At 40.9% G+C, this 20,867-nt stretch overlaps 2 protein-coding genes across 2 annotated transcripts in view; one reads left to right on the top strand and one right to left on the bottom strand.

Annotated features, from left to right (window-relative positions):
- The window catches only part of brsk2a (BR serine/threonine kinase 2a), a gene marked incomplete at its 3' end in the record, with an annotated part of 207,061 nt that extends 206,886 nt beyond the window's left edge, over positions 1–175 (top strand). Inside the window, exon 20 of the mRNA XM_080875720.1 lies at positions 132–175. Coding sequence (XP_080731846.1) covers positions 132–175 — 44 coding nt within the window. The remainder of the gene's footprint in view (positions 1–131) is intronic.
- A 54-nt stretch (positions 176–229) lies between these two features.
- The window catches only part of abtb2b (ankyrin repeat and BTB (POZ) domain containing 2b), a 42,845-nt gene continuing 22,207 nt past the window's right edge, over positions 230–20,867 (bottom strand). The window contains exons 2-17 of the mRNA XM_080875714.1: positions 14,537–14,686; positions 11,717–11,927; positions 6,387–6,539; positions 5,853–6,018; positions 5,533–5,622; positions 5,237–5,338; positions 5,032–5,128; positions 4,227–4,362; positions 3,458–3,735; positions 3,197–3,375; positions 2,989–3,094; positions 2,505–2,607; positions 2,340–2,427; positions 2,174–2,242; positions 1,575–1,688; positions 230–1,399 (exon numbers count right to left, since the gene is read on the bottom strand). Coding sequence (XP_080731840.1) covers positions 1,166–1,399; positions 1,575–1,688; positions 2,174–2,242; positions 2,340–2,427; positions 2,505–2,607; positions 2,989–3,094; positions 3,197–3,375; positions 3,458–3,735; positions 4,227–4,362; positions 5,032–5,128; positions 5,237–5,338; positions 5,533–5,622; positions 5,853–6,018; positions 6,387–6,539; positions 11,717–11,927; positions 14,537–14,686 — 2,276 coding nt within the window. The 3' untranslated portion in view covers positions 230–1,165. The remainder of the gene's footprint in view (positions 1,400–1,574; positions 1,689–2,173; positions 2,243–2,339; positions 2,428–2,504; positions 2,608–2,988; positions 3,095–3,196; positions 3,376–3,457; positions 3,736–4,226; positions 4,363–5,031; positions 5,129–5,236; positions 5,339–5,532; positions 5,623–5,852; positions 6,019–6,386; positions 6,540–11,716; positions 11,928–14,536; positions 14,687–20,867) is intronic.

The raw sequence follows: 20,867 nt of genomic DNA on the forward strand, positions 1-20,867 counted from the left end.
CAGAGAGGAAAAAGGTTTCATAAACAAAGTTAAGATCGATGCAGTAGATTTTTTTCCCCCCCCTCATTATGTCACATGCCATGGATTTGTGGTAAGATTGTATTTCATATGTAATTATTTCCATTTTGTAGGCTTCCTCATTTGTAAATCTGCCGTTTTCCCCGATTCCAGGTGAGTCCAAAACAATTCACACATTAAATGATTTGTTTACCAGGTTTAATAATGTATCCAGCACAAAAACAGACTCTTGTCGTCCAAATCCCATGTTAGCCTCCGCAGCTGTACCTGTGTCGAAGCATTAAACCTCAGCATACACAAGCTTAATAAACTGTTAGAGCGTACCTGGTAAAACAGCAGAAGCATTTTTTCCATACTAATAATCTGCTTTGATTAAAATTAAAATAAAAAAGGGGACACCCCGTTAAATACTCTCACATCTTTTTCTCATTAAATAGAAAATGTCCATCCCACTCTTCTGAAATTTTCATTACTCTCATCGTACTTAAAAAAAACAAAAACAAACAGACAATAAAAGCTTTTACATTAAAAAAGTAGATTTGTTAATCCAAAGCTTACATTGATGCAGGGAGTTTAAGGCTGCAGCCTTGCTCCCACTATGCAATACTATAGAACAGAAAGTTTAAAGTCCAGCATCAAAAGGCCACCTCACTCAATTCTTCAATAAAGGCTTCAGTCTGTAATCACTTTACATTGCTTCAGTCAAAACTGAGGCTGCCACTGATCCCAATCCTCCAGGGCAATTATTTATGTTGCAAGCTTTGTCCATTAGAGGGCAGCATTGTCTTATTATTCAGACTTTCAACTTGTTGCTTGTCCAGTAAAGCCTCGTGAGCCCTGGAGAAAAGGCATCATATTTTCTTCTTCGGAACGCTGTACGTCACAAAAAACATTTTCATGGAGTGCTTGGCACAAAGTATGAAATGCCGAGTTGCCCACAGAGTAAATCACTGCCAGGCATCTCACCAATCTGTGCCCGTGTCAAAATATTGCTCCTTAACACACACAAATCAGATTTTACCAAGAAAACTTCTGTATTTGAAACACTTCAGATCTGATTCTGTATCAGTGAAAAGGTGAGACTTCTTAATTGCCACATTTATCCACTTATTTCTGTCCTCTCTCAACAGCATCTGCCATGTTGTCTTCAGACACGGGAAGTGACGTAGAGAGAGCGAAGTCGTTGAGCCAGGGTGGTCTCCAGCTCCTCCACAAGTGAGTCACCCCGGCTGTGCGTCAGCGTAGAAGTGGAGTTGTTTCCTTGTCGGGCCCCCGGGGGTCCCAACAGCAAGCTCCTAAAACTCTCTCTTTCCAGCAGGGCAGGCATCTGCTGCAAGAAGTAACCTTCACACAACGAGCTCAGCTCCACCGAACCATTAACCTGACAGAAGAAAGGACAGTGAAATGACCAAATTTTATAAACCTAATTTATGTAAACCTAAATGATCAAAACAACTTTTATATCAACGTCATATTTTCATGCCTGAAATAGCACTGATGTATACATATGTACTGCACTCACAGTAGTGCAATCCAAGTCTATCAGTAATTGTTACCTTAGCAGTTTTGTAGATGCTGACTGCATTATCTAGGCTGATATGTTGAGAGCAGATGAGTTCACAATGTCTCTGTAGCGCCCCCAACTGGAACAAACTAGCAGCTGACAACAGCTGCAGGAGAAAACATGACCACTTTAATGGAGGAAAAATAATGTCATGCATCCTTTCATTCTGTTTGCATACAAGCAATATTTAACTTTGTGTAACATGTATTTGGAATTTTCCTTTGTTTTCAGTTCAAGAAGCTACGAATTGTTGAGAAAACGATTTTTAAATTGATAAATGCACAAAAACACAGGACATATTTGAAAGCCCAGCTTGTGTACTTGTGATAAGGGTACTATATTTCAAAATCAAAGTAACAGCTTCATGCTTAGAAAGGATTGGCCAGACGGGACGATTGAGCTCAATTGTTGCTATGAACACAAACTTGTCTATGTCAAGCTTGTAGCTAAACTCAAATAAAAAAACAAAACAAAAAAAGAACAATCTCCACTGTCAGCAAGAATGAGTAATTCATGTGAAGATGTAGAACTAAAGCTGGGATTTCTAAGATACCAACCCTGAGACAGATTAATGCGATTAACAATTCTTACCTCTAGTAAGTCAGACACCTTCTTTTTCAGTGACTCAGTTCCTCCACAATACAGGTATGACATCATCATCTGTACAGAGGTTAGAGGTTTCTTTATGAGCAATTTGATCTAAATAATGTCTGTTTTGTCATATGCAACACATCTAAATAGGGAATGTGTTTCTTACCTGAAATATGTTGTACTTGACATCGCTGATCTCAATCTCCTTATCGGAGCTTCCATCTGATCCATATGATGCCAGCAAAGACTTGAATCTAGAGCAAAATAAAACCCTTTAAGTAAGGTCTTATCAAAAGCCTTAAAATGCACTCTTGTACCTTTCTGCACTCACCGGTCAGAGGCAGTAACCAGAAGCACTCTGTGTGCGTAGAATGGTTTTCCCTCAACCACAAATGTCACATCTGACATCTCTTGGTTATTCAGAAAGTGTGGGTCTGTAGAAAAACATCAGCACATGCATAAAACCCATAACGTTCTAGTAACAGCAGAGTCATTCTGTACACATTACTGCTGATAAGATTACCAAAACAAAAATATCAGACACTCTTTTACTAACTAATATTCATGAAAAAAAATCTAATTTACAGCCCAAGTGTTACATTTGTGTTGTTTTAGGGTTTGTATCACTGTATAAGGAATCTGTTGACAGTGACTTTAGGCTTAAGAAAACTGTATTTAAGGATTTACTGGTGTTTTAGATGTCAAAATGACTAATTATCACTAGCCAATACTGAAATCGGTGCCAGTAAAAGGCTATCCTCTTGGAACTCTGAGCATGTATATCCATATACTCTAAAGGATCATAGTTTCCTTACCCAACTGTGCTGAAAGAGTTGCCTTCATCTCAGGGATGGCTGGGAGGGGTGCTGGGCCAAAACAGTGACTAAAAATAGCTGCCAACTGCTGTGTAATGGCGTCACTCTGAAGGAAAGTAATAGAACGAGAAGAAGAGAAATGTATAATTAAATCTGTTTAACACTGAAAAAGTGTGAAAATCATACTCATGATCGTGTTTGACTGTACCTTTGTGGTGCGCAAAATATTGAACATAAGGGGCAGGCCTGTGGTGACCAGTTCCTCACAGTAGTCCTCCTCTTTGATTGTGTTAAAGTCTTTGAGGAGGGAGAGGGTGACCTCTGTCCTGGACTGCTGCTGGGCGCAGCGAAGAGATTCCAGCCACACGTGTCGTTTCCATGGCACGCCTGGTTAAATAGAAAGGATTTATTATTTGGTTCTATAAACTGGAAAAGTAGGCACATCCTCTTCTTGCCATTTGAAAAGTACCCATAGCATGCAGCTCCATGGTGACGTCCAGGTAGCCATGCTCGGCGCTGTAGTAGCTGGCCTCTTGGAGAGCCTTCATCCTGGCTTTGCAGAGCCTTGGTATGCCCACTTCTGGCATCGGCAGGGGACCATTGGAAGAGTTAGGAAGAGGGGAAAGATGGACGAAAGGGCAGATCCCAGCCGTCTCATCTTCAACCCCCTCAGCCAGGATCTCCTCCAGAGACAGGACATCGTCTTTGACTTGCTGCGGCTGAGTCAGTAGCTTTCTCAGCACGTTCCTGACAAGATAAATAGGGAGTAGAACGAGGGCAGAAAGAGGGCATGCAAGGAAGGAAACAAGAAAAGAAAGTTAGAAGGTGGAGGATCATTAATATCTGCCAAAATGGCAACACGTACTTCCAATTCTGCAACCCTGGAGTCTCCTCTCATATTACGTAATCTATCACCCTCACTGAGCAATGTAAAGTGTTGAGTCTACATCGTGTTCACACAGACAGAGTGCACAGGTGGAGAAGTTTACACCACCAGCTGGTCTTCAGAAACAAATTGACTCTGAATAGAATGACACCTTAAACTTTCCTTTCACACTACAAAACCTTCAAGCTCTTCCTAAATCACACGATAAAACGTTTGAATCTATCCTCACAGCACAAACTCTAACTCTAGTCATGTGTAATATAAAGCTGACAGATGCATTATTTCTGTGCTACGTGTGCAAATGTTTACAGCTGGTCTTCCAGTACTAGTTTTCAGACTGGGGGATACATACCTGTGTCCATGTGCAGCAGCATGACTGAAGCAGTTCATGTCCTCATAGAGGGATGATGTAAGGGCGTTTCCACCATGGTTCTTTGATAAGGGGTCAGCGCCTCGTGCCAGTAACAAACTCACCATCTCATAGTTGCCTGAGAAGCACAAATAGATAAATATTTCCACTTTGTTCATAAACTTGCAGATAATTTATTATCCTTGTGCTTATTTTTTATTCATCTTTATTCCCAAAATGTCAACATTTTTGTTTGTTACTGGTTTAGGCCCATTTTAAACATTTATACACCACAAACATAAATGAAAATTTATCACATTTCATTTGGCATATTTAAACAGCCAACACATTCATTGCAGGCACTATTTACACACTGTCACTGCTGCTATGAAGAGCGTGTGTTTTCTTTACTCAAGCTACATGTTGCTTTCAGATGATCCCACAGAGGAATGCAGGCCACAGACTACTAAACAACCACAAGCGGCACACTGCTGCTGTCACTGCCCCTTCATTTACTCTCTCATTTCCTCATTCCTCCTGCTGAGTCACAAGTTAATCCAAGTGTTACTCTAGGTGGTCCTTGGACCTAACACTCTGTTAGTTACAAATAACCAATAAAGTTATTATTACCGCTTTTAACAAAGGTGACAGACAAGCTGTACAACAAAATCTTTTCCTTTGTCAAACCTTCCAACTGACTTTTCGCCTCTATAATTATACAGTAAGTGGTAATTTAGTGGCCATAACACAGACCCACTGTGAGATGGACACCACTCTAACATCAGCTGTTCCTTGTGTGTTTGCCCACCTGCTGCTGAAGCCAGCTGCAGTGGAGTGTCTGCTGTACTCTCCTGTCCATTGCGGACTGCAGCCCCTTCCACATTGGCTCCTGCATCCAAAAGAAGCTGCAAAGGCACATTACCTCTGTTATATTAAACAATATTTGACATCTTGTAAGGGTCATTGTGACATAAACAAGCAACATGTAGCTTGTTTATGTATGTGTTTCGGACCTGCACCACAGAAATGTGTCCATGCAACACTGCAAAGGTGAGGGCTGCCCAGTGTCGACTATCAGGATGCACAGATGGGTGCTTGGGGGAGCAGGGTGGTACCTGGCAACACAGATTAAATCAGTATTACACACCAAGATCACAAACACACGCACACAGAGAAAACATTACATTCATAAGAGCCTCTTACATGCTTTAATAATGGAAACCTTTCCTGTTTATAGATGTAAAGGGATACAAAATGTGCTTAAATTAAGACAGATTTGACAACATTGGAAATACTTAAGCATATTTACCGCCACGTCAAGGTTGGCCCCAGCATCAATCAGCATCTGGACGAGGGCTTCGTCTCCAGCTGCGCAGGCGTACATCAGAGGGGTCATACCCTGTAATGAAAACAAGAGTAGAAGCAAATGCATGAAGCTTTGAACAAGTTATAACACAAAGCTATGTTTCCATCACTTCTAAGGATATTTCATGGACTTACAGCAATTTCCTTGAGATTTATCGTATTGTATAAGGGGCCTGCTTTGTGTCCCCAAATGAGAGGTGGTTTGCTCGAGCTAACGGCTTACATTTATATCTCCACAGCATAAATTAAATAAAATTTAAATACCTGGTCATCCATACTGTTCACCCCATCTGGTCCCAGTAGATCGATTGCTTGGCCAATAAGATCTGTGCGACCGCAGTTGAGCATCCGAAAACCCAAATCAAGGTGGAACTTATCAGAGGCAGCTTTGGAGTCGAGACGCTTGAAGGAGCTGAAGCAACACTCAGGCCTGAAACAAAATTAAAACTGAATAAATAACCAGTTACCAATTAATTTCTGAGAGCTGATGGCTAATTTATTAGGATCTACTCGGTCGCTTTTCTAAGATGCTTGTTTTATGCACCTTGTGGCTTACATATGTTAATGATGCTTTCTATAGAAAGAAGTAAAGTTAATGAGCCACACAATAGTTAACAAAGATTAATTTACCGCATACAATCATTTGTTAAATACAATGATTAAACGACAGACGTCCAGCTCAAAGAAAACATCAGTCTTAGTTTTTCTTTTCCTGAAATTATTAGTAAGGTTTGTATTTTTATTTTAAGCACTTTCATCCCAGCAGAGCGAGTGAGGTGAATGAGTGTTCTCACTTACTTCAGTTGTCTCGGCTCACAGTCCAATCCCGGAAGGAGAAGCCTCGCCGTCTGTCTGACATCATCGCTGTCCACTAATAAACTCCTGCGATGCTCGGCATGAACTATGGCCACCCTCATCCACTCCATTAAAGGTGGCAGCAACAGAAAAGGCCTATGAGCAAAAAAAGAGAAATCATTCACCTTCTGTTTGCTTTGGTCCAATTATTACTGGTTATGATAATGAGTACCACTCACTGCTAGGTAACAGACATTAGTATTTCCCTGTATGTACACAGAAAGTGACCTTGTAAACCAGTAAATTCAAATCTTTATTGAACGGAGCCAGTAAAAGATGAGGCTCTGTGAAAGACTAGATGACTTTAGTGGGGAGTGTAAACTTAAACACTCATAATTCAGTCACTTTGGGAATTAACTCATAGACTGTCTTCAGCCAGATGACTTACAACATCACCAACCCACATTCATTTCACAGCACGAGTCATCTTTCCTAATCTCAGCTGGCATTCTCGCTGATGTCATCCCTCTAAGGCTCAAGAAACAGATGTTTCTATATGACTAGATCGCCAGAGTTGGGAGTTTGCCTTGTAATCGGAAGGTTGCCGGGTCGAGCCCCGGCTTGGACAGTCTTGGTCGTTGTGTCCTTGGGCAAGACACTTCACCCGTTGCCCACTGGTGGTGGTCAGAGGGCCCGGTGGCGCCAGTGTCCGGCAGCCTCGCCTCTGTCAGTGCGCCCCAGGGTGGCTGTGGCTACAATGTAGCTTACCATCACCAGTGTGTTAATTGGGCAGATGACTGGTTGCGTAAAACCCATTGGGGTCCTTAGGGACTAGTAAAGCGCTATACAAATACAGGCCATTTACCATTTAATCTTTGCGGTCATGTAAAAATACAAGATAGCGGCTACTTATGTTTAACCAAGATCTTCAACAAAAACAGAAAGAATCACCTGAAATTAAAAATTGTGACCTAAAGCTGAAGTAACAGTGTTGTTATTCCTGAAGAAGTATATGTGGGGGAAAAAAAACCACGAGGACACAACATTTGGTCTGCTGTCATGTTTGTGAACGTGGCACTTTGAAAGTCATTGTTTGATTGCCGTCTTTGCATTTGTCCTTTTATAGTCTAGCTTGTTATCTGTTATCAGTCCCTTCTCGTCTGCGCCTCTCTCCCACCATATGTGAATAAAATGTGTTTGTGAACAATGACAAATTAGCAGGAATGTGACTGCTGTTTGCTTTTGATCATATGAAACCTCATTTAAGAGCCGTTAATGATTGTTTGAACAACGTCTCTGTGTTATTAGACTGCCTTTCTCATGCTGAGACATTGTTTTTTATCAGTGGCCATTCCTTTGTTCTTGGAAAATGAAAGACTTACATAATGAATATCCATGGTAGCAAAAGCATGGGCAGTATACAAGAACACAGCAATGTATTTTGGGATTATAGTTACTGTCAGTAGCACTGCTGTGCCATTTACTCTCCTTACTGTGCTTACTTTAAAAAGCAGTAGGAGGCTTCCTATAGCAAAGAACCTTCTGCACAAGAGCACTCGTTCATCACGGGTTTGTTAATAATGCATATTGCAAAATGGCTCTCCTCCTCACAATTGATGTGGAGCTTTTAAAACATGAATCTGATATAACATAAATTGAACAAACAGCTGCATCCCAACTTACATAAATAATAAAGATTTTCTTAGCTAGACTGTATGAAATTAGTGGTTAATAATAAAGCCATGCTTGTTTGATAATTAACACTGTTCTGCAGAGTCTAATAATAACTTTTTTTGCTGACATTTGAGGCCTTAACTGAATTTTGGGCATCTGCAGCTCCTCTGCTGTCAGCTCTTCAAGTCTTTTTCTCGAGCTATTCTCTCAGATGTTGCCTCAGTACTTTATCAGTAGCTAGTCAGTCAAAGGGAGGAGCTTCTGCTGTCACCCAGGCGTGACAGTTAACAAGCAGACAAGGGGATCAAGGGGAGGAGGGATGATTAAGTGTGACTGGTAGGTGCATATAATGAAGGTTTTAAGTGTTTGGGAGATAGCAGGTGGGGTATGTCGAAATGAAGACGGGGGTTGGGCGGTAGTCTGTGGGTAGTTCAGAGGGTGCAGAGTGATAAGAATGTCACGTTTCTGAGGATGGGCTCAATGGGCTTGGGAATCAATGTTTATTTCTCCCTTAATGGCCTCCACTCAACACAAATTGGGCTGTGTGAGTGTGTCTGTTCATTTGTGTGTGGCTTCCTGAATGTCATAGGTATCCACCCTACTACTTGACTGCACGCCTGCAATCAGACACTAACTAGAGCCAACTTTGCTACAGCTATCCAGATTTTCCCCCTCTGTCCTTCCTTTTGTCAATCAGCCAACAATAAAGGTAGAGTTTTTCTATTAATAATGGACAATAGTGTTTGACAAGATATTTAGCTGCATTCTTATACCAATTAGCCAGACATGTACTGCTGACAGATGCACACTTATAATGTCCCATCCTATCTCTCCTATAGGATCAATCTCCTTTTTTTTTTTTTTTTTTTAAAAACATACGCCTTCCTTTTGACCCTCGTACGTGTCCGGGTTATGCCCCTCTGCCTGAAACGCAAATTTTAGCTTCATCAGAGTCTCTGCAACATCAAAAGCCACAGAGCCTGTTAAGACCGAAACCAGATAGTGCCTCTGGCTAGCTTACTGACCTCTCATACTAAGGCTTCATACAGAGAACAGCAGGATATAGAAACACCAACATACACAAACTCTCCAACACGTGAGCATGTAAACGTTAGCTTTGATTCATGGTGCGTTGCTTACCACCATCTGGTAGGTCATAAAGACAGTGAGCTCAAATCATGGTCAGGTGTGTTCGAACGCTGACCTGTCCAAAATGAAAAGCAAAGGCTTTTCTACCTAGGAGGCAAAAATCACACACGCTACACTGGCCCCATGTGTCTTATAAAACCTATAACCCGAAAGGAACTTAAATCAGCTTTTAAAGCGGACCTCATCACAATTTGCCAAAGGGTCAAGGTTAACCACTGATCTTGTTTCAGATTGCAATCGTAAAGGCTCAGATATGAATGGAGACATAACCATAGCTGATGTAAATGCAGTTAGAAGTAAGCTCCATTATTAAAATAATCTCTTTTCCTTGAGGAAGCAGAGGAGTAGGGGGTCTGTTTAGAAGAATGTTGGAAGTGCTGCTTTTTAGTGAAGTTGCAATAATAGTAAAAAACAAAAAAAAAGTTAATTGTTTTTGATCAACTTTTTTCTGTATGTTTAAATAGTGGAGTGTGAAAATAAGACAATAATATCTGCCCTCCCACGCTTTAAGCGCCCTCTTACTCCAAAACAAGATTATTACTCACAACTAAGCACCAGCTTTAAGAGGATCAAAACAAAGAGGGTTTCTCTTGTACTCTCAAGGATTCGGCAATAAGGCTCTCACCAGGCTCCCTCTAATGTCTGACGATGTGGCCCACACAGATCTGGTGGTTTTGGGTTTCCACCAAAGGTTTTACACAGCTCTTAATAGAGGCTGAGCCAGATAGAGGGAGAGGCCCACTGAAGGAGAGAAGCCTGTATCATTACCAGGCACTCGTATTGTAATCACTACCAGGTTTTCACACCACCTGAGTGTGTTCTCTAACATTCACAGACACGCAGTCACAAAGAGATAGGAATATGAACATGCAGAAAGGCAAACCTGTGTGCAGCAGCTGTCAAGAAAGAAAAAAAGCATAAAGTATGATGGGATGCCAAACTGTTTTATCCTGGACACATAAACTAGGCTGATATACATCCAGCATTAAAAACATCTGAGGATTTATAACAACAGCCAGGTGAAAGAAAAGGGTGTATATTTGCTGTTGTGTTCACTTTGAAGCTAACGGGGACTTTGTCTCACATGCACTTTGTCTGCTTTTTATTAAATGCACAGGAGGCAGCTGGGTTTATTTCCATACAAACGTGTAAGAAAGGGAAGACAAGGTGGATATTTTTGGTGATTTCACTGTGAAAACATTCATGTAACTATGATCACCTGACAGATGCTATGCCTTCATCATAATCCTAACATGTGATTTTCATTATCAGCATTAAAGGGCAAAATCGCGTCAACAACATTAACTGATTTACTGCTGCAAACTGAACACTCACACCTTAGTGGGAGCGCCAGCACGTTTATATATGCTTATGTTACCTTTAGACATGCCTGTATAAATCAGTATAAAAAATGTAATTAAGCCGCGAACACCTATTGCTGCCAGTTTTTACATTTCTGGCACAAAAACATAATTGAAGATTTCTTTCTGAGAGCAGACCTCATGTGTGTTGGCAGGCACAACTACTTTTGTCATGTTACCTTAACCGAAGGCACATAATCCATCACATTTATCTGAAGTGCTGAATATCACAGTATCAGAACTGCAAACCACTGTGAACAACAGTGATGTAATGCAATGTTTTCGAACGTTTTATCACATTTTTGGAGAATAGAGACGTGACTCGGTTGAGTGTTACTCAACAGTTACTTCTGTAGAAAGCAAAAAAAGCAAGAAACGCTGTAATTTCCCAGAGACACCTCCAAACATACGGAAGGGGTTGGTATGGAAGGTTTGTAGATAAAGCCACAACTTTTAAATAAAAAACAAGTGGAATGTGCTGCACTGTGTCCAGACTGAGCAAACATTTTCATTCCAAGAAACAACAGGAAATAAAGGGAACACAAAAACTGCCAGACTTTCTCAATGCAACTAAGGAAGATTGAGCAGACCCTAACAAAATTACAGACTATTTCCACCTCTTAAAATTCTTTTAAACACCAGTCTTCAGCCTAATTTACACTCTAAAGGTGCAAGTCACCCTTCTATCGCACTACTGCTGACACCTAGAAGCCTTTTCTTGCTTGTAATTCAACAACAGAAAGTTAACACTTAAATGAACAAAGGCTAATGGGATTAGGAAAAGGATGAAAGTGAAGTGTTGCCTGCAAAAAGCTTTTCACTTCATTGAGAACCCATTTGTTCATTTTTGAAGGTTTCAATTTGGGTTTGTTTATTTGCAGTGGCTACACTTCTGGCATTGTCTGTATTTTGGTCAGCTTCATGAATCAAACCGAATCATTTGAAATTACAAATGTATTTAGGGAGATAAGCATCAAATGGATAAAAGGGCAAATCAGGAGTACCACTTATTTTCTGTGAAAGGGGGGGGGTCGAAAACAAAATGGAACAGGGTCAATGATTAAGATTAGATCTGTAATTTCACCGCCTATTTTGCACCCAGAGAGGGAGCATCTAAACTGCTTGTGTCCAGTCATGCATTATTCCCACCTCTCTTTGCTAAGTGCCATGCGTGGGGGATCCAGATTGGGATTCTCCATGGACTCCATTTGTGGGCAACGCAGGAAGTAGTAAAGGGTGTGGAGGGCGTCAGGCGACCAGGACACAGGCTGTTGAGGACGGGCGTGGCGGGCAGGGCTCAGCCCTGAACGTACTGAGCTTAGGCGCTGCATGTGGTGCATTGCACGGGACACCAAGTCACCTGGAACCACAGAAACATTAATAGTTAACAAGTCATATGTAATTTAAAAAACTGAAGGTTAAAAATGATTTTCCTGATTCTGTAGTGCAGTATGAAAAATCAGTTTATGGACATAAATGAGTGGCATATTCAAAACTGTTTACATTAAAAGCCCCATGGGCTCTCAGTCAAACTGGATTCCCCCCTCCAACCATGTCTCTAGTGGTATTTGTCATTAGCAAAGCCAGACGACCAGTCTAAATAGCCATTCACCCATGATCAAGGCTCTACTGAACTGTTCATGTAGTAGCAGAGTAGTTAAAAACCCTCTACCGTGAAAGTTATGCGTCAGTCACGTGATAATAGCAATGCTAACATTAAGTCTTTTCAGAAAGTAGAATATAGCGATTTGACAGCGAACACTTAAATGAAAGCTGTTTGTATAATGGTGCTCATCAGATGATTCATCAGTTTATACTCTAGCAGTGAACTATGCGCAACTGAATAAAAGTACATTTTGCTTAAAATATGTTCAGTGTGATATGCAAAAATTCTTAAAAAAAAAAAAAGAGAGAGAGAGAGCCAGACCGACAGGAAAAGAGATCTTAGGCATTAAAGAAAGTGTAAAGTGGACAGTCGTCACAGGGACAGGGAAATGGAGGAGGGGCAGGGAGAGGCGGTGTGAACGAGGGAGCCCAGGATGAACTTGGGATCTTGTAACACTCATTTAGCATAATTACCCCCAGGTAAAAAGACAGCACATCAGCTAAGGGTGAAGAATTCAACAGTGCGAGTGTGTTTGTGTGTCAGCATTAAGAGGTTTGGGGTACTTCTAGGGGATTAGGCTGGGTAACCCTCCCAAAACAGACCCCACTTAAAGCTGAAGGGCCCCCTTTGTAATAACCACCACCAGCAGTTGCTCCAGGAGGTCTCGTAGGAATCATTGGCCATGATGGAGAGCCTCTCCTTTCCAGAATATATTGTGCCTTGAAGCAAAACTGAGCTCCGGGGGTCAGATGCCTATGAATAACTTCACTCTTAGATTACAGATATATTGGAGTCTTTGTGAAAGCTGCATTTTCCCATAGCCAGTGTGTTTATTATGCTGCTTCCCCTACAATTTTGGCCATATAGTTGAAATGTGCTGTAGCCTACTATCAGTTATCCACCATGTTTGTGTATGGTGTGTGTTTGTGTGTCTGGCCAAGTCCAGTTGAGTGATCAAGTAAAGCCGGGCAGCTTGGTACAGATGCTCCTGTGTCTGCCTGGTGTCTTGGGCTAGGATCAGAGTGCCAAACCCACCGTGTTTTTGCGGCGTGTATGTGAATTAGCGGACACAAGCCTGTGTGTGTTTCTAGGTGTGAATTGGTCTGGATATCAGCCCTGCCCAGAACAGCACAAATTCACCCCACCAGAGAGATGTTGCACAAAGAGACTACTGAGAGAAAGAGTGTGTCTTTGTCTGAGTGCATGTACATACTTTCTTAATGCCTCACTAACTTCAGCGGTGTATGAACCGTGGCCTTGTGCTTTAGGAACAAACAGCAAAGTGTTAGCTCATTTAGAGAAGGAAATGTATCCCTGCTCCGTCCAACTCTAATATCCACGTTTCCTCTGTGCATGCCCCAAAACTCTCCATCTTCACCTCTCTACCTCTCCATCATTTCCTCCTGACTCTCCACACCTCTAAACCCACTCGCTCCTTAAATTGAATCCTCTGCCTTACAAACTTCCATCTCTCAAACTAACTCTATTCCTGTTTTTATCTTACTTGTTATTCCTACCCCTCATTGCTGCCAACTCCCTCGCAGCCTGCAGTTTCAACAGACCACACGTACTGTAGAGTACAGTAAAGCTGTGTGCCTGCATGACTCTGTGTTTACCATCCACGATGCGTATGAATGTCTAGAGCTGTCTATGTTTAAACAAAGAATCCGTCCAATCATTCAAGGTCTAATACCTAATGGACAAATAAGTACCAGGCTTTTCAGCGGCTTTATACTTTGTATTACTACATCAATCCAAAGGAAAACATCAGAAGAAAAGACGGATGCAATTGTATTCAGACTGACAGCAGGCTCTAATAAAGTCAATAAAGTCTGAGGCATGCTGACACAGTCCAAGTGTTGCATTGTGGACCAACTTCACTGAAAAAAAGACTGTGTACTGCTTTGCAAACAAATTACAGATGACAAATGTACAATCTGAGGCACTGTGACTTTATTCTCCAGAGCTCCATGTGTAGATAAACTGATCCGCTGTTTATTTTTAGAAGAGCCGGCATTAGATGACTTGCAGATTCAGGCACACAATGAGACTCGGGACAGAAAGTGATAATTATATGTTATCTTTGCTGCCTACTTTGCTGTCTGAACTATTATTTTCTGTTGAATTAAAAAATAAAAGGTTATGTGTCTTTAAGAGAAGAGCAAGAAAAAAGCATTTGTGGTCAAGCACCAACATTTTTTTAAAGTCAGGACATTTTATTATTTCTGGGAACTGGTACTTGTCTTTTCTGGCAAGGATACTGTGTAGCTTCACAGCTCAGAGGAATTTAATCAATTAAAACATAATGTGAAAAAATGCTTCTAATCAGGACCACAAACACTATTTACAATATGTATACTCACTGAGTTCAGAGATGCTGCCTACACAGGTAGCCAGCAGTGACTGTTCCAGTGTCCTCAGCTCCAGCTGGGCATAAGCATCCTCCCTGCTGTCCACAGACGACTGTTGGTTCTCTGTGTAGGGACTGAAATGGGCTGGGAGGGACAAAACACCTACAGGCACAGAAGCAAAAAGGAACAGATATTTAGATATGATATGAATCATTTAAATCAACGTCCATAACTTCTGAAATATCCATCAGGACTGCTGTTGTAGAAATCCCTACACGACCGGTATTTGCTCACTGCAGCCGTCGTAATCCTTATAACATGTAATCCACACCACTGAGGGCAACCAAACACACAAGGGAATCTGAGCCTTGCTCTCAGCACATTCAGGAAAGTAAACAGAGCACATAGTGACATGAGGCTAATGCAAACAAAACCAATCAAAACTGTTTTAGACACATGTTGAGTAAAACCAAAACAAAGTTATGAATTTTGTGTTATTCCAAATACTTGCCTTTAACATTACTAACATGTGATTATTTTAACACTGCAGAAAAGACATATGTTGTATGTCTGTAAAGGAATAAGGGTTGCAAAGTTAGTAGATGCATGATGGTTGAGGCTGATTTGTCTGATGTATGAAGGAACAGTAAGTGAGACAGAGGTATACTGGTAGATAAGGATAAAAAATTATGGTAGCACAGACAGCAACCTTCATTATAACCCAGGGGTAGGCAACTCCAGGCCTCGAGTGCCGGTGTCCTGCAGGTTTTAGATCGCACCCTGGGTTAACACACCTGAATCAAATGATTAGTTCATTACCAGGCCTCTGGAGAACTTCAGAAATGCTGAGGAGTCATTTAGCCCTTTAAATCAGCTGTGATGGATCATGGACACATCTAAAACCTGCAGCACTCGAGGCTTGGAGTTGCCTACCCCTGTTATAACCCATACAGCGGACGTGCTTAGCAGCACTTGCTAAATACATCCTTTATAGTTTTAGATTTTATCATGCAAAAAGAGGAAGTGAAAAAAACACAACTAATCGGGAAACATCTTAATTGAAATACATAAGCAAACATTATAACATGGTTGTTTCCAGCACATTAAAATAATACAATTTCACGAGTTGTGAGACAAAATTCATAATTGTACTAAATTATGAGGCACAGCTACTGATGAAACTATGGCCAATCATGAACACATTTGGCATTTCCTCTTTGAATAAACACTCAGCAGACCCAGTTAGTCCAACCCAACCATCTCCGACAGTTTGAATATGTAATGTTACAACAACAAAAAACCCTGGTTGTCAGATGAGCAGGCAAGGAGATACAATCATTTCTTGCATAACGACATAATGTCCTGTTCTTTCACTGCTTTAATTGCTGTGTTCCAACTAAAATGGATAACAGTAGCGACCAGTCAAAGTAAGAACACAGAGTGGCCTTTTCTGTCTTTCAGAAAAGATCTCCTGGGTAAAGCTCCCAGCTTAATTAGTTTTGCCTGGTTTGTTTTTAGTCTTTTTGGTTGAAAGCCGAGGTAGCTACTGTGCATCTAATTGATCTGAATACAGTTAGCTGCCCAAAAGTTAACCTTTATTTTGGCTTCTGAATATGAAGCAAGCTTTCTGCCAAGCCAGAGGAAATAAGGGGCCGAGGATGAAAAAGAGAAATGGAAAAGAGGAAAGATGATCAGAGCAGGTTTGTGATTTATTTATGAAGCCAGAGGAAAAAAAGCTGCATCATCTTAAACTCTCCCTTCTCTCCCAAAAGGGAAAACATGGGCTACCGTCCCTAAAATGACATTCCCATGTGCTTCCGGCAAGTGCTGCGTTCTCACTGGAATCAGAGTGGGGATGTTGAAAGAAAAAAACTGCTGAAACATGTTGAAAAAAAATCCCATCATCTTACACTACCGCCTCTTCTTTTTAGTGATACATGCCAGCAAGAGATAATGATACTTTTACTGCTGACAGAATCAAGGAAGGCAAAGGAGGAATGTTGAAAGAACACCAAGGGAAACCACACATACATTTTTGGATATATACTTTTGTTTTAAAGCAATCAGATACACCAAAATGCCTGGGTATAATATATTCAGTATATTTCATATTTTTGAAATGATGTAAACACATATGAAAAATATGGCAGGCTTCATACTTACAATCTTGTTTCTGGTCTTTCATATAAGTATAGACAAGAGGCAACAGAGGCCTTTGAAAGTGACACACAACTACCACAAGCCATCTTTGGAGGTAAACTGTTGGAAGAATAAGATAGGGGCATTGTATCAAGATGTCCTTTCTCTCATATAGCACCTAACTGAAGATAATCCACTTCAAAGGGCTTCGCACTACAGGAAACACTTTGTTTGGTTTAAGTGATGGTTCTGCCTGCATGGAGCGTGCAAGACAAACAAGAAACATTGCTCTCTGTGAATTCACTGGACAATTACTTGTGTCTCACATATCAACACAATTAAAGATTACAGGGTGAAGGGTTAAGGTTATAGGGTGTTCAGGGTCTGATCTGACTGCATCTGACATTTGCTTTTCCATCAACTAATGTCTAGAAATGTTGAAGGGTGCAGTGAATGTGTGAAAACCATGTAGCGGTCAGCGCCAATGGGTGGAGTTCATCAAAGACTAAATAACTTTGACATGTGATCATGACTGATTCTAAATATGCTGCCTCATTGATAGAGTCATGTGCCAGAGTCACAGTGTGTTTCAGTAAGTACTGTATTGCACTGAGTCTCTGCCCAAACAGGTTAGCAGGATTTGTTCTTATTATACTGCATGATTTATGACTGAGACGAGTCCCCCGCCCAGACAGTAGCAGTCACCTCAGTGCAATTTGTAATCAGGGGGACCTGACAGCTTGAATATCTAAAGGTGTTAGCACTGGATTACTCAACACAGGGTACATGATACACTGACTTCTGCCAAAGGGGAAATCTAGTCTCTCTCTCTCGTACTTTCTCTGCACCATCTGACTCGTATTATATGTGCTGACTCCCCATTCCAACACAATAGAAACGGCTGGCTGTGGCAGACTACTACTGCTACATGCCACACAAACAAATTATACACAAGCTCCAAGTCATTCCTAATCACGGATGAGCACAAACACACCAATACACTGTCATCTGTCCAGATAAAAGAATGCAAATGTGCATCATGTGCAACGTCAGCTGTGATTTTATATAGAAAGGCCTCATGGGAATTTGGGGGGGTTTCTACAGTATTCTACAAAGGCCTTTGGCAATCTTTCCAAGGAAAGTTGAGGGAAGTTTGTTAAAACCCATGCTGCATACATGTGAGACAGGAGTCTTATGATTTCAGTTTCTCTTCCTCTGTAGATGGAATACACCTCAGGTGCTTTACTGTGTGTACACAGTCATGCTTTGTGGACACTATAGCCACAGTGGCCTCAAAGTCAGAGTAGTATGCTGTTAAGAGATAAGATAAGATAAGATAAGATAGAACTTTATTAATCCCTCGGGTGGGTTCCTCTGGGAAATTCGACTTCCAAAAAGCACAGCAACGACCGAAGTTACAGTTACAGAATTGTTTTTTTATATATATATATATATATATATATATATATATATATATATATATATATATATATATATATATATATATATATATATATATATATATATATATATATATATATATATATCTATATATAAATACAGAGACAAATATAAATAAAATATACAAAGGGGATAAATAGAATAAATAGGAATAAAAAATAAAAATACAAGTGAATTGCACATTTCAAGTATTGAGTCTATTGCACTGTTGACTATTTACAAAAAGTATTGCACAAGGTATTGTACAGTGAGGTGAAGAGGCACTACAGCTTAGTTGTTCCCCCCTCCTTTGTCCTCCTGTTTCCCCTCCCTCTCCCCTCCAGAGAGGAGTTAAACAGTTTGATGGCGTGTGGGACAAAGGAGTTTTTAAGTCTGTTAGTTCTTGTCTTGGGGAGAAGCAACCTGTCACTGAACAGACTCTTCTGATTGTTTATGGCCGTGTGCAGAGGATGCCCAGCATTGTTCATAATGTCCATCAATGTCATGTGCAATCAGAAGAACTCATTCAAATATAGCTTAGTTCAAGCTGTAAAAGCAATTTTGAAAGATCTGTCTTGTTACTGTGGGTGAGTAAAAATATGAATATGAAGGTGCAAGACTTGTCTTTAGAAACGAGCAGTGCTATAAAAGTTAACAGTTATTTTGACTCCCTGTAGTTGGATTTATTAACAAAAAAGTCAAATTGATGTTATTTCTTTCCTTAACTTAAAAAGAGAAACCCATTACTAACATCGACCTGGTTTCAGTTGTGAAGCGTACCAGCCTCAAACTGAAAAACTGAAGCTCTTTAAACACGATGCTTGTTGACCTTTCAAGAATATTAAGCCTATATTAGCATGTTGCAAGAAGATCTGAAGCAGAATCTTTAAAAATGTTAACACAGCTTCAATTTATTCTGTAATATTTCAAAGCTGTGGCAAATGGTTAAAACCACTTAGTGTTTCTCACAGTCCCACCCCGTTGCTTGCCTCACCCTGAACCCGAGCCTGCGTCATTTGGGCCTGATGTAGGTCTGAAAGCCAACCAGGGCCTGTCTCCACCACCACTAAATAATATGAGTACCAGCAGCTCCAGTACTATGTGAATTATTTTTCTCTGGGAGAAGCAGAGGATAAGATGATAGGATGAGGGCAGGGAGGAAAGGGACTTAGGTCGCAGAGCTTTATAGGAAGACAAATGAGTCATGTAGAAAAAAAAAAAAGAATATAACTGAAGAGGAACTGGGGGAAAGGCAGGAATATCTGAGACTATGAAGAGAGCGAGGCACGGGAAGAGAAGTGACACAAGGGATTCATTCTTTTGTGGTCATTATGGTTCCATTTCTGAGGCTGACCTTGCAAATGTCATGTGGGGAATCTCGGCAACAAATCAAAGCTGAAACTTACCACAAAGCCTATGGCAGTTCCCAGCCCATCTCAACCATCTCTCAGGAGCGTTACTGCTGCTCCTAGCTTAGCCAAGCTATCACTCACGACTATGTTTGACATGCTGTCGAAAGAAGGTCAGAACAATCCAACAACTAACTTTTTGGTGTGCAGAAAGTTTTTTGAATGTAGTCCAGGGAGCCTGTCACTCCATGTGTCTTTATAAGTGGTGTTACATGGTTTCAGTTTCAAAATTGAAAAACTAAAGTATAAACTGCAATCTGCAAGGACAATATGCCAAAAACTCTGACGGAAGAGCTGATGAAAGTTGATGCATCCTTGCCTTCCTTCTTGTGCCTCGACCCTCACTCTGTTACTCTTGTGTTATCTCTCAGTGCAACAGTTTGTTCTACTTGAATAACTTGTTCAGCAGAAATGCTTTGTAGCAATATTAATAGGCTGGATATCTAGACTCTGGAGGACATTACTGCTTCTCATATCACCGTCCTTGGGAACTTACCTATTCAGAGCATGTTAGGCATGCCAGGCTTTCAGACTGCATTTTAAACTCTCAGAAAATAACTGTCATACATAACAAGGCAAGAACATCTGTGTGATTTTTAGATTTTAACTTTTCGGTTTAACTTCTTCTTCCCACTGGCAAAAAATACATTCTTTGACCATAATTGGTCTGTGTGTGTTAATCTGTTTTGTCTACTGTAAAGAGAGCGTGTGAAAGACAATACATTGCTGCATATTCTCACTGAGCTGATAGAAAACTTGAGACTTCTCACACACAGCATGCACGCGCACACACACACACACACACACACACACACACACACACACACACACACACACACACACACACGTAAACACCTGCCTCTCCTCCTTTAACAGCCTCTTCATTCATTACAGGGTGGATGGATCAGAGAGTCAAGGAAAGGGGGCTTCAAAGACACTTCCCCTGGCAAAGAAGGAGCTCTGACTCTGGTTTAGGAGGCTATAGACTTGTCCCTTTGTGGAGACTGGAATGTGGACAATCACACAATAGTACAGTGTTTGAAAGAGCTGTCTTTGGGCGTATATCACTCCCACCGTCTCTTGTCTTTGACACCACAAACGACCACACTCGTGCTTCATTCCTCTCCAGTGGAATCCATTGGCCAGATGTGATCCTTCACTCATAGACCTGACCTCTTGTTTTCCATATGTAAAGGCTCCAAAACACCTGTTTTTCCACACTTCCAACGTCACCCGCACAGCCCCATTCTTTTGTTTCTTGGCATTCCGTCTTTAACACGGCATTGACCGGGATTTGAGAGAGAGAATAACTGTAAAACTGATGACACAATTTTATTACTGTATATGTGTATATC

The sequence above is a fragment of the Rhamphochromis sp. 'chilingali' genome (genome assembly GCF_963969265.1).
Source record: "Rhamphochromis sp. 'chilingali' genome assembly, chromosome: 2".
Lineage (NCBI taxonomy): Eukaryota > Metazoa > Chordata > Actinopteri > Cichliformes > Cichlidae > Rhamphochromis > Rhamphochromis sp. 'chilingali'.